Genomic DNA, 17,804 nt, shown 5'->3' on the forward strand with positions numbered 1-17,804 from the left:
AACGCTATTTTGTCACATTACCAACAAAATATATTGACACTAATATTTCAACATCAAAATGGTATTTTGTTTGCTATATATCCTAAATGTATTATTTCTATTGTTTTTCATATAAATAATATGTGCCAAGTGTTTGCATATGCCTTTTATCCTGGTTTACTAATATGCCATGTGGACAGATTTCAGGATATTGAACCATCATTCATCTTTGAATAAAATCTTTTGCCTAGTAGGCACTAGAGAAGTCATACAGCCTAGAGGTATGCTGCTTTTATGTCTTGTAGACGTGGTCTCAAAAACAGTTAAGCAAGTTTACAAGTTTCCTGCGTTTGTCTAATCCAGTCATCATTTTGGGTTAATTGTACTCATTAAAATACAGCTCTAAAATAGGCTTTCCCATCTTCTCATATAATCCTTTCTGGGGAATTACGTAGGTTGTCACGGTCTTGTCCTAATCTGTGTGTTCCTTCTCCCAAGGACGTCAAGACTGAGGAGTTTTTGCTTTTTGTCAATGCTGTTGGGTCTTCATTTAACTAAATCTTTTCAGAGAATTGTTATAAAATTATGTCCTGTCAGTTTTTACGTTCGTGGCTTGTCCCTCTCACGTCTTACTCTGCTCCAAACTCTTTTTTTGAAATCGTGGGTGGCTCTGAAAAGAGCCTTTGGTTTCAGTTCGTCTACTTTTTCCTTGAGATTCTCAGCTCAAAGAACTTCACAACTTCGTGGAGGCGTTACTTGCACTGGACTTTATGGTGATGGCTCTCCGTCTTCTTGGGCAGCAACACGGCCTGGATATTGGGCAGGACGCCACCTTGTGCGATAGTCACACCACCAAGCAGCTTGTTGAGCTCCTCATCGTTGCGGACGGCCAACTGCAGGTGGCGTGGGATGATGCGGGTCTTCTTGTTGTCGCGGGCCGCATTGCCCGCCAGCTCCAGGATCTCAGCTGTCAGGTACTCCAACACCGCCGCTAGGTACACCGGGGCCCCAGCCCCAATACGCTCTGCATAGTTGCCCTTGCGAAGCAGACGGTGCACTCTTCCCACGGGAAACTGCAGGCCTGCTCTGGATGAGCGAGACTTAGCTTTAGCACGCGCCTTACCGCCCTGCTTCCCTCTCCCAGACATTACTGTTATAATGGCAAAAGACACTGTTGGAACCGCTAACGGGGCCTATTTATAGTTTGACGGTTGGCTGTGCTTTGCTATCTGATTGGCTGTTAGCCATCTAGCCAATCACAAAGCAGTACTGGAGTCGCCTTATTTACATACACGCCACTACTCATTATCCAATCAGATGTTAGCTACGTAAGACGTCGTATGAGTGCCGGGCCTATAAATACCACTCATCTTGCCGTTAACAGCTGTTTACTTTGTTTACTTTGTTCGTTGGAGAGTTGAGGAGTGCAGCAGCCATGCCTGAGTTGCTTTCAAAGGGTACTACTATTTCAAAAAAAGGGTTTAAAAAAGCTGTGACTAAGACTCAGAAGAAAGAAGGGAAGAAACGCAAGAGAGGGCGGAAAGAAAGCTACTCCATTTATATCTACAAGGTGCTGAAGCAGGTTCATCCAGATACTGGCATTTCATCGAAGGCTATGAGTATCATGAATTCCTTTGTAACAGATATCTTTGAGCGTATTGCTGGTGAGGCATCACGCCTAGCCCACTATAACAAGCGTTCAACCATCACTTCCAGGGAGATTCAGACAGCTGTGCGCTTGTTACTACCTGGGGAGTTGGCCAAGCATGCTGTGTCTGAGGGCACCAAGGCCGTCACAAAATACACGAGCTCAAAGTGAAATGATCTAGCTGCCAACCACCTGTTGACCCAAAGGCTCTTCTCAGAGCCACTTAATGGTCTCTAAGGAAGAGTTGTGAGCTGTTGGTTGCTGGCTTATGTAATCTGGTTTACCACAAGAGTCTGTTGGCTCCACAAAATGTTGAAGGTTTGGGGAAATGCATGAATTTTTCTTTCTATTCAATCCTCTTAATATAGTTGAAAAGGTTGGGGTAGGTATATTGCATGTTTCCTTAATTAGGAAACATACAATATTTCCAAAACTTTAAGGTTACTTATGTGTCTGCAGTGTTATTTGAGGGTTTGGGAGATTCCAAAGAAATTCAGTGTTTGGGGAATGCCCCAACTAGGGATTGACTATCTTGAGGAATGTTGTTGACCTTTAGGATTCCTGGTTTCTTATTTCCCCTCCTTTCTATTAGAGGACATTGTAAAGTTTCTGTACCTGCGGAAAAACCTTAGAGCTTTTTGGAAGTATCGCATGGAAGCAGTAGAGCTGCCTAAGAGCTTATTGGTTACTTTGGCTGTGATACATGTAAAAGCTCCTGAGGATCAGCCTAACTGCCTTCTGAGTACTGGGATTTGTAGGCTCAAAGCCCACGGTTTCTTAATTGGTGATAATTCTTTGCGCATTTTATGCTGTTTTTTTTTTTGTGTGTGTGGAGGAATGGTGATGTACTGGAATGAGATCTGTCCATCTCTTAAGATATTTCAAATTGGAACCAAACAATCTGGCTAGCCAAAATCAACTGGCAAAAGAGTAACTAACTGAATCTCCTTTTTGCTGTTACTTTCCACACAATTTAGGGTAGGGTCACATGTTTTTCTCTTCACCCTCTGGAGTGGAAGATAGTTGAAAGTAAGGTTTGTGTTCTATATTTCTTGGCTTTAAAAGGATGACATTGAAAGTCTGGAAATATGCTGCATATTTATAGACAATTGATTTTTGACAAGGCTGCTAAGTTTATGCAGGGGGGAAATAGCCTCTTCAAAAAATGGTGTTGGGAAAACGATATGCAGAAGAATCAGGTTAGACTCCTGTTTCACACCAGAAATGAAAATGAACTCAAAATGGATCAAGGCCCTGAATATAAGCTAAAACCATAAGAACATAAAGACAAATCTAAATGACCTGGGATTCAGTAACAGATTCTTAGAAATGACTCACCAAGTGCAAGAAATAAAAGGAAGATACAGGTAAATTTGTCAAAATTAAAAACTTGTACATCAAAGGGCATTGTCAAGAAAGTGAAAAGATAACCTTACAGAATGGGAGAAAATAGTTGCAAACCATATAATTGGATAAGAGCTTGATGTGCAGACTGTATTAACTTGTACAAGGCAATAACAAAAAGACAACCCAATTTAAAAATAGGTGCGGTCGCAGTTGATTTGTCTGGGGGGGGGGCGGCCGGTTGCTGAACCCTCGGCTCTCGGCGTTGCTCGGAGGGTACCGGCGGCGGGGGCTCTTTCCCGGAGGCGAGGGCGAGGCGGGGGACTGGGCCCGGTCCCCGGCGGAGGCGTGCAAGGTGTGGAGGGCGGCGAGAAGGAACAGGCAGGACACGGTACTTTGAGGGATGATGAAACCAAGAGAGCTTTATTAGGCGTGAACACAAGCTTATATTGGGCGATTAGAGGGCGGGGTAGCTATAGAGGTCGAAGGCTTGGATTGGTTCAGAGAGGGCGCGGAGGTTGAATGACAAGGGGCGGGAGTAGTTTTGGTAACTGCGCATGCGCACTGACGGTGGGGGAGTTGCTCTGGCAATGGGGAGTGTCAGGGGCAAGATAAGGGGGTGGGGAAAAGGCGGTTCCCTCCGGCAAGCCTCCCCTACGGTGGTATTTTGGGTGAGGAAATGGGGCCTGCCTCCGGCCTCACTTTCCCAGGCCTGGGGGGCAGTGGAGGGCGCTGTCGCCCGTGCCCACCACCCTCCCCAGGGGCTGATCAGGTCCCCCAGCCCAGGCCCGCCAAGTCGAAGCACGTGATCAGTATCCCGCATTTCCCCCTTTTTTCTAATTAAAGGAAGAAGCTTACCGGAGAGGTCCGCCAAAGGATGAGGGAAGGGGAAGGTTGGGGAGGGGAAAAAGGGTTGACGGTAGCTCAGCAAGGCTGGAGCTCAGCGTTGGTGTGGCACCCGGGTGCTCGACAGGAGCCTTGTTGCTTGCGGGATGGACGAGGATGGGAGGTTTAAAGTTGGAGGTTCAGATAAACTGGAGCTCGAGGTTGGTGTGATGTCCAGGCGATCGAGAAGGGCCTCGCGGTCGGCGGGTTGACCGGTGGCGGTGAGGTCGCGGAGGGTTGGTTGTCATCTTGGAGTAGGGAGCGTCAGAGGTGGCGAGTCGCTGGTACTGGATTTGCACGAACGAGGAAAAAATAGCATCTGTTTGTTTTCTTACAAGTTGGACGATTCTGCGGATAATGCAGGGTCCTAAAGTGAGAGCTAGAATGATCATTAGTAAGGGGCCGAGGAGAGGGAGGAGGTAAGGGAGGAGGGGGGTAAAGATATGGGACCAATAACTGGTGGCTTCACGGTCTCTTCTACGTTGTTCCAGTCCCTCTCGGACCTTCTTTAGGCTGTCCTCGGCGAGACCTGTGGAATTGGCATATACACAGCACTCTTCTCCTAGGGCGGCGCAGAGGCCTCCTTCTTTGAGAAGGAGAAGGTCGAGACCTCGGCGGTTTTGGAGCACTACCTCAGAGAGGGAATTGACAGAATTTTTAAGATGGGAAATAGCGTCTTGTAGGTGACGAATGTCCTCGTCAACAGCCGCCCGGAGATGAGTTAGGGCGGAGCTTTGACTGGCTAATGCAGCGATTCCGGTGCCAGCGCCTGCAAGACCTAGGAGGGAGGCAATCGTGAGAACGGTGATGGGCTCTCGCTTTTGCAGTGGGGCAGGAGCTGCAGTTGTTTCCAGGCGGAGGAAGAAGTCTTCCTCACTGTGGTATAGGACCCTAGGGATGAGGACAATCAAGAGGCAAGTTTCATGAGTTGTATTGAGGGTTTGTACATTAAGGCAGGGGGTAAGTCCTGTAGAGGAGCAGAGCCATTGGGAGGAGTTGTGGGGAATAAGAAACTTGGCAGAGCTGCTGGGAGAGGAGTAGTTGGCACAAGCTGTGAGGCTGGGAGAGTTACTCGAGCGAGGGCGGATGCACTTTCCTGTAAAGGAGACTGAATGAAAGGTTAAGGGGACGGCAGAGGTATTCCAATTGCATTCCGAAGGGCTGTCCTCTGTGTTTTCTGAAAAAGAGAGGTTGGAGGCGACCGGCTCATACAGGGGGGAGGAAGTGGAGAGGCAAAGCCAACAAGAGGAGGTGAGATTGGGGTTGGAGGAATTCACTGAGGTGAAGGCCGCTTGGATAAGGTCGAGGAGGGGAGAGGAGTAACGAGAGGGGGGTAGGAAAGGTTGGGGTGGTGGTGTTGGCGATGCGCTGCTTGTACTTGAGGTTCGGCTGGAGGGCTGTGGACTAAGAGGGTTAATGACTTTATTAGGACCAATGGCAGAGGGGTTTTTTAGTACAGCCTCCTTTTTTATTAATATAAGGGAAACCGGGTCGGTCCCTTTTATGTAAATCCGAAAGCCCCAAGTTCGACCGAGGAGCCAAGAGGGATCAGCAGGGAGCTGCACGGTGAGATTTAAATGTGAGCAGTCACCTGTAGGTGCAGTGTGGTGATAACCTCCATAGATACCCCAGGTAATGGGTTCTTCAGGAGGCTGGCAGTTCAGGGGAGCCCATTTTAGAGTTAGGTAAAGATCAGTGGTGTAAGGCTTCCAATAAGTGGCTAATGTTTCACATCCCCAGTATGCACAGTAATATTGGTTGGGAGTATTACAGTAAGGTTTTCCAGAGTTTGAGGATGGGCACATGTAATATTGGGCTTGATTCCAACCAGTGGGGCGTACTAAAGGAGTGGGAAATAAATCAGTTGCGTTGACAAGAAAAGAAGGTCGCCCTGCTGTAACTTGGGTTTGTATAACTGTGGAATCTTCCCATCGTGCCAAGGTCCATTTCCAAGGTTGGTGGGGGGAGTGGGGCTGAGAGATGGCCCGGGTAGAAGAGGCGAGAGCCAACATGATCGTAAGAAGGGAAGCAATACTAGGGTGAGGGTTGTGGAGGTGTAGGGGGCTGGCTTTTGCCTGCCTATAGAGGCGTATAATTTCTCTTATCTCTATATTCTCTGGGGTCTCACTCGGGCTGGGGTTCAGGCTCAGGTGTACTGTTGTCATCTGGTGCACCAGGCTGCGGAGACGACGGCGTTCTCGTCTCGTTAGACGCTTGGTTGCTGGTGGCGGGCCGGATTGCCCTTCCTGGGATCCAGATTGGTTGTGCTGCATCATCTGGGAAAACACAAGCAAACCCGCGCCCCTGGGCGAGGAGTGGGGAGGGACCCTTCCAGGCATTATTCTCTGGGTCCTTCCAGTAAACCATCGGGGCCTGAGTAGGCCTGTATGAGGGCCCCCAATGTTTATGTAGGGGCGAAAGCCCTTCCTTATTGAATGTGAGTAGATTAAGGTGAATAAGGGCTGCTATGATAAGGTCCCCTGGAGTTGCCTGGGGGAGCATTGCCCTTTCTTTTTCAATTTGTGTTTTTAAGCGGCGATGGACTGCTTCCACAATGGCTTGCCCCTGTGGATTATAGGGGATGCCGAAATGATGGGTGATGTTATATAACTGAAGAAAGGCCGCAAAGGAGGCACTGCGATAAGCAGGCCCATTGTCCGTTTTTAGGTCCCAGGGGACTCCCATGAAGAGAATTCCTTGTCTTAGGGCCTTGATACAGTGTTTGGCCGCTTCCCCGGCAAGGGGGACTGCATAACACATGGCCGAGAAGGTGTCAATTATTACATGCACATATTTGAGGCGTCCAAAGGACGGAACGTGAGTTACGTCCATTTGCCATCTAGAATTGGGTTTTAGGCCTCGTGGGTTGACTCCGAGGTTGCAGGGGGCCAAGCGGCGCAAAGGGCGCACAAGTGGCACAATTGCGGACAAGATGTTTACAGGTGTCTAGGGGGAGGCCACATAAATGATGTAACGAGGTAGCCGAAAAGTGAAACCTGGAATGCAATAACTTGGCCTGGTTAACAGCATCCCCTGGAGGGGCTGCCGTGTGGGTTAGCATAGCTTGGATATTTTGAGCTGAGACCGCTTGGTCTACTATACTGTTACCATTAGCCAAGGGCCCCGGAAGGCCTGAGTGACTACGAATGTGGCTAACGAACCAAGGATCTTGTCTATACTCTAAGATGCTTCTGAGGTCAGAAAGTGCTTTATCGATGGCCGAGTTCCCGGGGAAAAAGGTGGAAAATGCGAGGACTCGGCAGACCTGATACGTGTAGAGGCTGTCTGTGAAAATGTTTACTGGGTGGTTGCAGTGGGCGTTTAGCGCGTATGACACCGCCAGAATTTCCCCCACTTGAACTGAATGAAGGTTGACATAACTGAATAGGCGGGGTTCCGGGAGGTCCTGAGAATAAGAGAGGAAGGCAAAACGGGTTTTGGAGGCGTCAGTGAAGACGGTAGTGGCACCTGGGATGGGTGCAGAGGAGGGGAAAGGATGGAAGGGGCTGCGGAAGGGAAGCTTGGCGAGCCTCAGTAACAGTCGATGGCTAGGATAATGGCAGCTGAATTCCCCCTGAAATCCTTCTAAGAGGATTTGCATGTCCGGGTTATCACGTATGAGCAGGCGGGTTTGGCCTGCATCCAGGGGCCAAACAATTTTTTCCGGCGGCGCTCCAAATACATGAACAGCCAGGGTGACTAGATCTGAAGCTAGGCTGATCCAGAGCCGCACTGCGGGGCAAATTTTCCTAAGCCGGCTTTTAGCAGGGTGCACCCAAAGCAGAGGGCCTTCCTGCCACAGGCAGCCCATGAGTGTGCCGGGCGTAGGAAGGATGAGTGCTATAAGATTGCCCTCTTTAGTGCTAAACCTGTTGAGACAACAGGCAGCAAGCGCCTTGTTAATGGCAGCAATGGCTTTCTTTGCCTCCTGGGTGAGCTTAATGTGCCGAGAGATTGCTAGCGGCGGGGCTTCAGGGACACTCAGTAGCATAAAAAGTGGTTGGAGCTGCGCGGTGGTGATCGGCAACGCAGAGCGGAGCCAATTGATCTGACCGCAGAGCTGTTGAAGCTCAGTGATAGTGACCCGATCCGGTATGTCCAGCTGGGGAGCGGACGGGGTAATAGTCTTATCAATACTAAACCCTAAGAAGGCTAATGGTGGCACAATTTGAACTTTATCGGGCTGAATCGTAAGGCCGAGGTCAGCTAAATTAGTAATGAGGTCTTTAAGGATTAGAGGAAGTGCCTCGGCGTCCTCAGAGGCCACCAAGATGTCATCCATGTAATGGATGAGCATGGCCCGCTTTCGCAGGGGGGCCACTGCGTGATTAACATACATTTGGCAGATGGCCGGACTGTTACGCATCCCTTGAGGGAGGACTTTCCATTGGTACCTGCTAGCCGCGCCCGCGTGACTGGGGACGGGAACTGTAAAAGCAAAGCGCGGGCGGTCTTGCTCATGTAGCGGGATGGAAAAGAAACAGTCTTTGATATCAATGGTGGCTACATGACAATGGGCTGGGATGGCCACCGGATGGGGGAGGCCAGGCTGCGGGGAGCCCATGGGAAGAATATGCTTATTGATTTCCCGCAGATCATTGAGGAGCCTAAATTTCCCTGTGGCCTTTTTATGAATAACAAACACTGGCGAATTATAGGGACTAGTAGAAGGCTCTATGTGGCCAGCGTCCAACTGCTCCTGGACAAGGGCTTGGAGTGCTACTAATTTATGCGTGGGAAGGGGCCACTGCTCCACCCATATAGGTTCCTCAGTATCCCACTGCAGAGGAACGGGCGCTGGAGGTGTTAAACGAGCAGTGGCGCACATTATTGGGGGGGCTGCGCGGTAAGCACTGCCCCAAAAGCGGCAAGGATATCACGGCCCCATAAAATTTGGTCTATGGTGTGCAGAAATAACGGGCGGAAGGTGCCTGAGTGGCCCTCTTCATCTTCCCACTTAATGGGTCTCATGGCCTGAAGAGAAGTAGAGGTACCGGTGGCTCCCACTACCGAGGGACCATCGAGAACCATGCACATGGTGGCATACTGAGCGGGCATGCAAGAGACTTCTGCCCCTGAATCAAGCGTGCCCGTGTACCATTGTCCCTCTATTCTTAACTTACGAGTAGGCTTTTCTGGAGTGATAGGGACTGTCCAGAGAAGCGCTTTACTGCCGGTGAAATGATTAATTTTATTAGAACCGGCCGGCACGCTGCCTCTTAGGGGCGGGGCTGAGGCTCGCCCCGCTTGGAGTTTAAAGCGTGCTCAGTGCCCTGGCGCTGACTGCCGTCAGGGCACCATGGATAATAGAGGTTTTTTAAGTTATCCTTGCTAAGATCTCTGGGCCTGCTCTTGCAATCGCGCGCCCAGTGATAGCCACGCTGGCAGCGTGGGCAGGGAGTGGGAGGAGGGCGCCCATTGCGCTGCATGTAAGGCAGGCGTTTGACCTCCGCATTGGGGCACTCCCGGGCAAAATGACCGCTCCGCCCGCACTTAAAGCAACCGGTGGTGGTGGCTAAGGCGGCAGTGACAGCGCCAGAGACAGCCTGGGCTAGGGACGCGGTAGCTGGGTCAAAGGCGCTGCAGGCGAGAACCCAGTCATTAAGAGTTTTTTCTCGCAAGGGGAGAATGGCTTGCTTACAGGGGGAGTTAGCCCCTTCTAGAATGAGTTCCCGGGTGAGCGCTAGCTGGGCTTGGGGGTTGGTAACTTTTCTAGCACAGGCTTCCTCAACCCTGGAAACAAAAGTGGCAAAAGGTTCGTTTGGCTCCTGGAGGAGCTTGGTAAAATTGTCAGGTCGACGGGCAGAGCAGTTGGCAAACGCGCGTAAGGCGATGCCTCTGAGGACAGTCCAGAAGGCAGCAGGGGCATTAATATAAGCAGACGCATTTAGAAACGCTCCAGTGCCCAAATAGGCTTCGGGGGGATGATAGACTCCAATGGTCGCGTCTTGCTCACTTTGCTTAGCTGCCTCTGCCTGGAAGTGAGCACGCCAGTCAACAAACTGACCTGGGTTAAAAATTGAACGGGCAAGCGAGGCCCAGTCTTGGGGGAGGCAATAGTTCATGGCGAGATCCTGCAATATTTGGGAAGCATATGGGCTACCTAACCCGTCCTCCTTGACGGCCCTGCGAAGCTGCTTGACAGTATCTAAATCAATGGGATACCAGTCGTACGGTTTCTGTGGGGTGGGGATAGGGTTAAGAAGAAAGCAGCGAAAAGCACGAGAGAAAGGAGGACGCGCTTGCAGAGGGCTTGGCGCGGGAGTGGGGGTAGAGGGAGTGTTGCCCCAAAGGTTGCCTTGAGGTGTAGAAGGCAGCCAGGGGTTGTTAGTCGGCAGGGTGGGAGGAGCGGCGGCAGCTGCCGGCAGCGGCTCCGAGGGGGAGCCTGTCGAAGGGGGAGGTGAAAGTGGGAGGCCCCAAGCGTCGCAAGATGGCGGCGCGGTAGGCGTGGTCAAGACACAAGATGGCGGACCAGCCCCGCCCTGTGAAAGGGCGGGGTCTAAGGCATAAGATGGCGGACTAGCTCCGCCCTGTGAAAGGGCGGGGTAAAGCGCATGCGGTTTCCGGTCTGGCTTAGGGCTGACGTCATTACTAGAGCACTTCCTCCCCTCAGTAGAAGAAGAAGGAGGATGTTCGCCATTTTGGAACAGTCTGGGGGGGCAGTTGCAAAGAGGTACACGGCGCCAAACAAAGAAAGAAACACACAAAGGACTACAGCAAAGTAATGGAGGGAAAGAGGGAGAGCGTTAGGAGGAATGGGGGTTATAGAAGAAAAGGACGAGAGGCAGACGGAAGAATGGGTAGTGGGGAAGGGAGGAGCGGCTCCGGAGCGCCGAGGGAGAGGCGGCCCCTGACGCGGAGCGGCGAGGGAGAGGCGGCTCCGGGAGCGGCGAGGGAGAGGCGGCCCTTACCTTGCAGGCGAGGAGAAGGAGAGCTGGAGAGGCGTCCGGGCGAGCGAGTGGCTTCACGGGACCGCTGTGTGGAGAGGACGTCGAATTGCAGGAGCCCCACGTTGGGCGCCAGTTGCGGTCGCAGTTGATTTGTCTGGGGGGGGGGGCGGCCGGTTGCTGAACCCTCGGCTCTCGGCGTTGCTCGGAGGGTACCAGCAGCGGGGGCTCTTTCCCGGAGGCGAAGGCGAGGCGGGGGACTGGGCCCGGTCCCCGGCGGAGGCGTGCAAGGTGTGGAGGGCGGCGAGAAGGAACAGGCAGGACACGGTACTTTGAGGGATGATGAAACCAAGAGAGCTTTATTAGGCGAGAACACAAGCTTATATTGGGCGATTAGAGGGCGGGGTAGCTATAGAGGTCGAAGGCTTGGATTGGTTCAGAGAGGGCGCGGAGGTTGAATGACAAGGGGCGGGAGTAGTTTTGGTAACTGCGCATGCGCACTGACGGTGGGGGAGTTGCTCTGGCAATGGGGAGTGTCAGGGGCAAGATAAGGGGGTGGGGAAAAGGCGGTTCCCTCCGGCAAGCCTCCCCTACGGTGGTATTTTGGGTGAGGAAATGGGGCCTGCCTCCGGCCTCACTTTCCCAGGCCTGGGGGGCAGTGGAGGGCGCTGTCGCCCGTGCCCACCACCCTCCCCAGGGGCTGATCAGGTCCCCCAGCCCAGGCCCGCCAAGTCGAAGCACGTGATCAGTATCCCGCAAATAGGCAAAGATTTGAATAGACATTTTTCCAAAGAAGATATCCAGATGGCCAGTAAGCATTTGAAAAGATGCTCAACAACTTTAGCTACAAAGGGAATGCAAATTAAAACCACCCGTGAGATACCACTTCACACCCACAAAGGATGGCTTTTATTTAAAAAACAGTAATCTCTGTGAAGGGAACTTAGGCTTATATCTGTCACATTTTCCTCTTCTGTAGATGATTGACTCAGTGTCTGGGAGTAGGCTCAGTTCTAGAAAATGGGAAGTGAAAGGATGCAGAGAAGCAGACTGTCTCTTGCGATCTTTGCTTTGTTAATGTCTACATGAACACTTGAAAATGTGATCATTCATAAGACCAGGAAGTGGAGGAGGGCTAAGGAGCCAGGGTTCTGATTATTCCCACCTGGAGCTTCTCAGCCTTTGGACATCCATTTATTACATAAACCAGCTCAACTGGCACTTTCTGTTACTTTCAGCCAAAAGACATCTGGTATAAAAGCTACCTCGGGTTTGGTCTGAACAGAGATTTATTTCTGTACCAGCATTTCTAGTTAGTTTTTGCTCAAATAATTCTGAATAAAGAGTTCATGGTGATTGACAAGGATTTGGGACCTATGCAGATAGCTGCTGTTCCCGATGGGGTTTCATCAGGGTAGCCAGGCTTGATTAGAGTTGTTGTCCACTCACGTAATGTGGGTGCAGATGCCCCATCTGTCCACTCCTTGGAAGATTCCCAGCTAAGATATCAAGGCACTCTGCAGGGGCTGTCTGTTGCACAGAAGCAAGGGATACTTTTTATGGATCTTCTACATTCAGATGTTCTATCAAACAGTACTAAAGCTTTTATTATTTGTTAATTTATTTTTCAATAAGAAAAATTATCCCATAGCCCACATACTCCAAGTTTCATAATTCAGGAGCATAGTGACAAAACATCCTGGGAACCTGATCCAAGGAAGTTATGTTCTGAAATCACTGCATACAGCAAGATACCAGCCTTCCTCATCACTTCAAAATCTTTCATGTGAAATTTGCATATGGTTCAGCCATCGCAAACTTATAGAGAGCTGCAATCCTCTGGGACACAACAAATGTTCCAGCAATGTGAAATTGCAGATGTTTGGCCAAAAGGCCTTGCATCTGAGGTTTTGCCAAAGTAGTGGAAGGCATGGTAGTTATTCTCAATATAAAATGTCTTTCCTTACAGATGGAGAAATGGATTTTTTTTTTTTTTTTTTTTTGGTTTGTTCTTTTGGTGCCAAAATCCAGGAGTGAACTAACTAAACCATTTTTAATTTAAAGAGACCTTATGTATACACTCCATTTTTTTTAAAGGATCAGAAATATATGAATGCCTAATTGAAAATTGAAACGTTTCTGGAAAGTAGCGATTATTTGAATATACTATCTTTTTAATATATATATATTTAATGCCTAAGCAGCCAGATGATCATGAAAGAGGGGGTCTTGAACCCAAACTCCCCTGACTTAAATATTGGCATCCTGTTTTGATGCATAGTGTACCATGTTGTCAAATTCGCATCATGTCAAATTTGTAACATCTCAGAACTTGAACCCACAGATAGAGAACCAAACTCTGCGGGACACTGATTACGTGCTTCGACTTGGCGGGCCTGGGCCAGGGGATCGGCCACCCCTGGGGAGGGTAGTGGGTACGGGTGAACAGCGCCCTTCACAGCCCCCCGGGCCTGGGAAAGTGAGGCCGGAGGCAGGCCCCATTTCCTCACCCAAAATACCACTGTTAGGGGAGGCTTGCCGGAGGGAACCGCCTTTTCCCCACCCCCTTATCTTGCCCGGACACTCCCCGTTGCCAGTGCAACTCCCATCACCACCGGTGCGCATACATTGTTGCCAGACACCGTTGCCAGAGCAACTGCCGCCCCTTTTCAAACAACCTCCGTGCTCTCTTAGAACCAATCCTAACCTCCGCACCCTCTCAGAACCAATCCTATCCTTTATCCCCTCAGCATTGACTTGTAACAACCCCCGCCCTCTATGCCAGCCTATATAACCTGTGCTCACCCCTAATAAACTCTCTTGGCTTCTCCACCCTCAAAGAACCGTGTCCTGCCTGTTCCTTCTCGCCGCCCTCCACACCTTGCACGCCTCCGTCGGGGACCGGGCCCAGTCCCCCGCCTCACCCTCGCCTCCGGGAAAGAGCCCCCGCCGCCGGTACCCTCCGAGCAACGCCGAGAGCCGAAGGTTCAGCAACCGGCCGCCCCCCCCCCCCCAGACAAATCAACTGCGACCGCAAAACTCCACTTGCTTCTGTAAGAAAAGTAGAGATTCAGCTAAAGCCACTTAGATATTGCAGTCAATTGTGGTTTGTTGGATTGTTGGATTCTACAGCCCAATGCAATCACCCTGTTCACAAATAGGTGTACAGAGGACATCACCAGGCAAAGAAAACCTGTTTAGGCCTTGAGTCCCAGTAATTTTAAGGTAACAAAGGTGGTCTGTGGGAAAAACTTGGGAAAAATTTATCACAGCCAGTGGAGAGAGAAAGCAGACTTACTGCTTCCACAGACTTCCTCAAGGTAGGGGTAGGGTCCTTTCACAGCCCGAGGCTTCGTGCCTTTGGGAGAAGAGCAAAATTATTGAAAAAAATACAGAAAAGAGGCTAGCAACGTTCCTCAGGGCCCTCATTCCTAGAGATAGTGTCCAAGTAGATATTGAGGCTTTTTATAGAGAGCCTCATTGTTGTGGAGAATTATTGTCCTAATTCTTGACCCCTAAAGCTAAAATTGGGATCAGTGTTTATCCTTGCAAGCTTTTAAAATGTACAGTGGTAATTTTGTTGATGCACTGACAAAACAGTCCAGCACTTATTTGTTTAGAAAGCCTTACAGACCTGGCACCCAAGTTCTGTTAGAAAAATTGCACTGGGCACTTGTGTAGCAACTTATTAAAGTAATACAGCTCTTTGCCAAAACTGTAGATGGCTCTTAAAAGAACCTTGGGAACAGTGTAATGCTCCTTTTCCAAACCAAGCTTGGTTACTGGTGGAGCAGTTTGCAACAAGTCTTGATATTGCTGAAAACTGCATTTTAGTAGCTTTTAAGGCACCAACAGGGTGATGATCCTTATGGGGCTCTGTTGATAATAGCCCAACAATCATTCTCATGTTAGACTTGGTCTTCACTCCTTGAGAAGATGTGAGATATGAAAATCATAGTGTTAGCAGCACTTGGCCAGTATATGGGCATATCAGCCTTTATAAGCTCTGCACTTTCTGCAAATGAATCACTTCCTCCTTGCTTTTGGCATGCATGGGGCTTTTTATTTTCACCCTCCTGAATCCTTTGATCTGTTTTTTGGAGTTTTCATTACAGCTTTCATCCAGTCCTCAGTTATCTTCAACAGACAGGAGACCTTTTCAGAGATTAGTGTACAGTTCAAAAACAACTCACCCATAAAGCGTGGTATTTATAGGTACAGCCTCAAATGACGTCTTGCTCATCCAACATCTGATTGGATAATGGGTAGTGGCGTGTATGTAAATCAAGTGATTCCAGTAAGGCTCTGTGATTGGATAGCCGGCTATCGGCCAATCAAGATAGCAAATCACAGCCTACAGTCAGAGTATAAATAGACCCCAGTAAGACTGCTTCGTTGCTTGTTTTCGTAGCTGCAAAACTCGCGTTTGTGTGTTGTGTCTGCTCGCAGGAAGCAGGGCAGTGGGTCCGGCGCCAAAGCGAAGTCTGGTTCATCTAGAGCAGTTCTACAGCTCCCCATGGGCCAAATCTATTGCCTGTTTCATAAGGGCAACTATGTCGAGCGTATCGGAGCCGGCGTTCCGGTGTATCTGGTGGCGGTGCTGGATTATCTGATCACCAAGATCCTGGAGTTGGCGGGCAACGTAGCACGCGACAATAAGAAGACTCGCCTTGTCCCGTGCTACCTGCAGCTGGCCGTTTGCAAAGAGGAGCTTTACAAACTGCTTGGTGGTGTGACTATTGCGCTGGGCGGCGTCCTGCCGAAGATCCAGATAGTGCTGCTGCCCAAAAAAGTTGAGAGCCACCACCAAGTACCAAGCAAGTAACTCCTTTAAGTGGTAAAGCCCCGTGCCTAGTCGGAAGATTTGGGTGGGAAGGAAACTGAAACCAAAGGCTCTTTTCAGAGCCACCCACAGTTTTCATTGAAAAGGCTGCACAGATTTCCGGGGATAGCAGTTGTGCAATTCACCAGCAATATATTGTCAATAAAAATAAATACACTGAAGTCACAGGCACTGAAAATAATCTGTTTCTAATAACAGTTATCAGAGCTTTTCACTTAGGGCTAAAAATTGACAAAAAGTCATGTTTCTGGCCTTTGAGGTAAGTTTTGCTTCAGTATTTACCTCAGACTCAAACAGCAAAGCCTTTGTTAGTCAAAACATCCCTGGAGTCCTTGGGAGAAGGTGCAAATTTCAATTATTCCAGCATTGTGACAACTACACAGTTACTGATGTAAGTAGGTAACTCTATTTAGGACTTGAGTTGTAGGCTATACCTAAGCGATACTTGGAAAGGGAACAACAAATGGAAGTGCGTAATCTTGCACTTCAGTTTAACCCTGGGCACCAGTCCTACAGGACATTAGCCAATCACCCAAACTTGGTGATTTCTCTAAGTACCTTGTAGAAATTTCCTTCTAAATATGCTAGGATGGTTCAACATCATGAAATATTTAGATTTGATATATTAATAAACCAAAAGTTAGAAAGCAAGTTAATCTCAAATTTAGTAAAAGGGCATATGTGAATATTTGATACCTATTCTTCACAGAAAAATGATGTTTACAATTTTTGTGTAAAATTAAAATTTTTTACAAATAGAATTGTTTCTTAAAATGTAGATTGAGATGTATCTCAAAAAGAAGGTCAATACTGTGTATGATGGTGAAATACTACTGTCAGTCTCATAATGAGTCAGGAATATGAAACAAAAAGGCCTTTCATCATACTTATTTGAAATTATTCAGAAATTTGGGGCAAACAATTTTTCAAAAGTTTTAAGTATAAAAAAGAGGCAAAACAGTTATCAGTTGATCTATTTGTGCTGTGAACAAGATAAATTGAAAAGCAAGTCACCATTTAGTAACACTGCCAAATATAAGGTAACTATAATCAACAGCTTATCTTACCTAAGGCTAGAAAATTTATTTCATATACATATTGGCTATCTCAAAAATAGATAATAAAAGCCATAGCTAAACTATTGAGATCTACACATTATAAAGCATGTAGAAGCAGGTATGGAGAAAAGTGTAAAGTTCTGTAAGAAAGCTAATAAAAGGCAAAAACAAATTACATAATTACATAAGAATAGGTACAGTCAAGTTTATGAAAAAGTTGTGTCTTGAGTTAATCTACATAAATATCAACTAAGGGATGCAAGTTGGGGAGGGGATGGGCAACAGGAAAAAAATTGTGGAAAACCGTGGAAAGGAAATTGTATAGATATGTTGATAAAAGATTAGACAATAATATTTAGAACATGACGAACATCATATTAAAATCTGGGAGGAATACTGATACAAATAAATGATTGAATAAATAACTAAATGAGGGATTCGAGGCAAGTCTCCCCCCCAAAAAAAAGTATGTAGATTTTCCTCCAACAAGGAGGTGGAGCTTAACTCCCCAGATGTCTTTTATCAGGTGGTAATTCCCCCTTTATACTCTTCTGAGTGTTCTTGTCTTTCGAATGCACTTCGTGATGCTTTCTTTTTTGAAGTTCTACCAAAAATCCTATCAGAATTGTGTTAAAATTTTCTATAGCATTAAACATTTGTGAATACATTTTTAAGGTGGTACGGTCTCCTTATGTACCTCTTTAGAACTTTATAATTTTCTTTATAGTGCTATTACACATGTTTCATAGAGTTTAACTCCAGGTGTTGTTATTTATTAATTTATATTGGGGAAATACTAAAAGGGATTCATCTATTGTGTTTTCTGAGTGACCATATTTTATAGATGGAAACATCATTGGTTTTTGTGTTGTAATTTTGTATTTAGCTGCTTTATTGATGTATATCATCTCCATTTTCTAGCTTTTTTATCTCTGGGATTTTCCAGGTAGATAGTACAAATCATATAATTTTGCTTTGTCATCTTCAATAGTTAACTTTCTTGTACAAATGCATTGTCTAATAGGAATGATGATAAATGAAAGTGATGGCATTAGGCTTTTTTATCTTATTGCTGATTATAATCATTAGTATGATATTTTCTCAAGCATGATGCAGGGTTTTCTTTTGACATATTTTATTCCCAGATTATTAAGGGATAT

The 17,804-nt window shown here is 47.9% G+C and overlaps 3 protein-coding genes across 3 annotated transcripts; 2 read left to right on the forward strand and 1 right to left on the reverse strand.

Moving 5' to 3' along the window:
• Positions 1–731: 731 nt before the first annotated feature.
• On the reverse strand, positions 732–1,127 carry LOC119540316 (histone H2A type 1-A). Its single transcript, XM_037844441.1, has one exon. The coding sequence runs from the start codon at positions 1,125–1,127 to the stop codon at positions 732–734; it is 396 nt and encodes a 131-aa protein (XP_037700369.1).
• Positions 1,128–1,414: 287 nt separating this feature from the next.
• On the forward strand, positions 1,415–1,803 carry LOC119540317 (histone H2B type 1-A). The gene has a single exon (XM_037844442.1). It carries the CDS (start codon positions 1,415–1,417, stop codon positions 1,796–1,798), a length of 384 nt encoding a protein of 127 aa, XP_037700370.1. The 3' UTR covers positions 1,799–1,803.
• Positions 1,804–15,004: 13,201 nt separating this feature from the next.
• Positions 15,005–15,587, forward strand: LOC119540813 (histone H2A type 1-like). The gene is made up of 2 exons (XM_037844742.1): positions 15,005–15,040; positions 15,155–15,587. Exons 1-2 carry the CDS (start codon positions 15,005–15,007, stop codon positions 15,566–15,568), a joined length of 450 nt encoding a protein of 149 aa, XP_037700670.1. The 3' UTR covers positions 15,569–15,587.
• The last annotated feature ends 2,217 nt before the right edge of the window (positions 15,588–17,804 follow it).

The sequence above is a fragment of the Choloepus didactylus genome, chromosome 7 (assembly GCF_015220235.1).
Source record: "Choloepus didactylus isolate mChoDid1 chromosome 7, mChoDid1.pri, whole genome shotgun sequence".
Taxonomy (NCBI): domain Eukaryota; kingdom Metazoa; phylum Chordata; class Mammalia; order Pilosa; family Megalonychidae; genus Choloepus; species Choloepus didactylus.

What these genes read in the sequence shown, in the direction of transcription:
- LOC119540316 (XM_037844441.1), bottom strand. Translation starts at nt 1,127, where the DNA reads ATGTCTGGGAGAGGGAAGCAGGGCGGTAAGGCGCGTGCTAAAGCTAAG.
- LOC119540317 (XM_037844442.1), top strand. Translation starts at nt 1,415, where the DNA reads ATGCCTGAGTTGCTTTCAAAGGGTACTACTATTTCAAAAAAAGGGTTT.
- LOC119540813 (XM_037844742.1), top strand. Translation starts at nt 15,005, where the DNA reads ATGGGTAGTGGCGTGTATGTAAATCAAGTGATTCCA. An exon ending in ATGTAAATCAAGTGATTCCA is followed by an intron (nt 15,041 to 15,154) that starts GTAAGGCTCTGT and finishes TTGTTTTCGTAG; the next exon opens with CTGCAAAACTCGCGTTTGTG.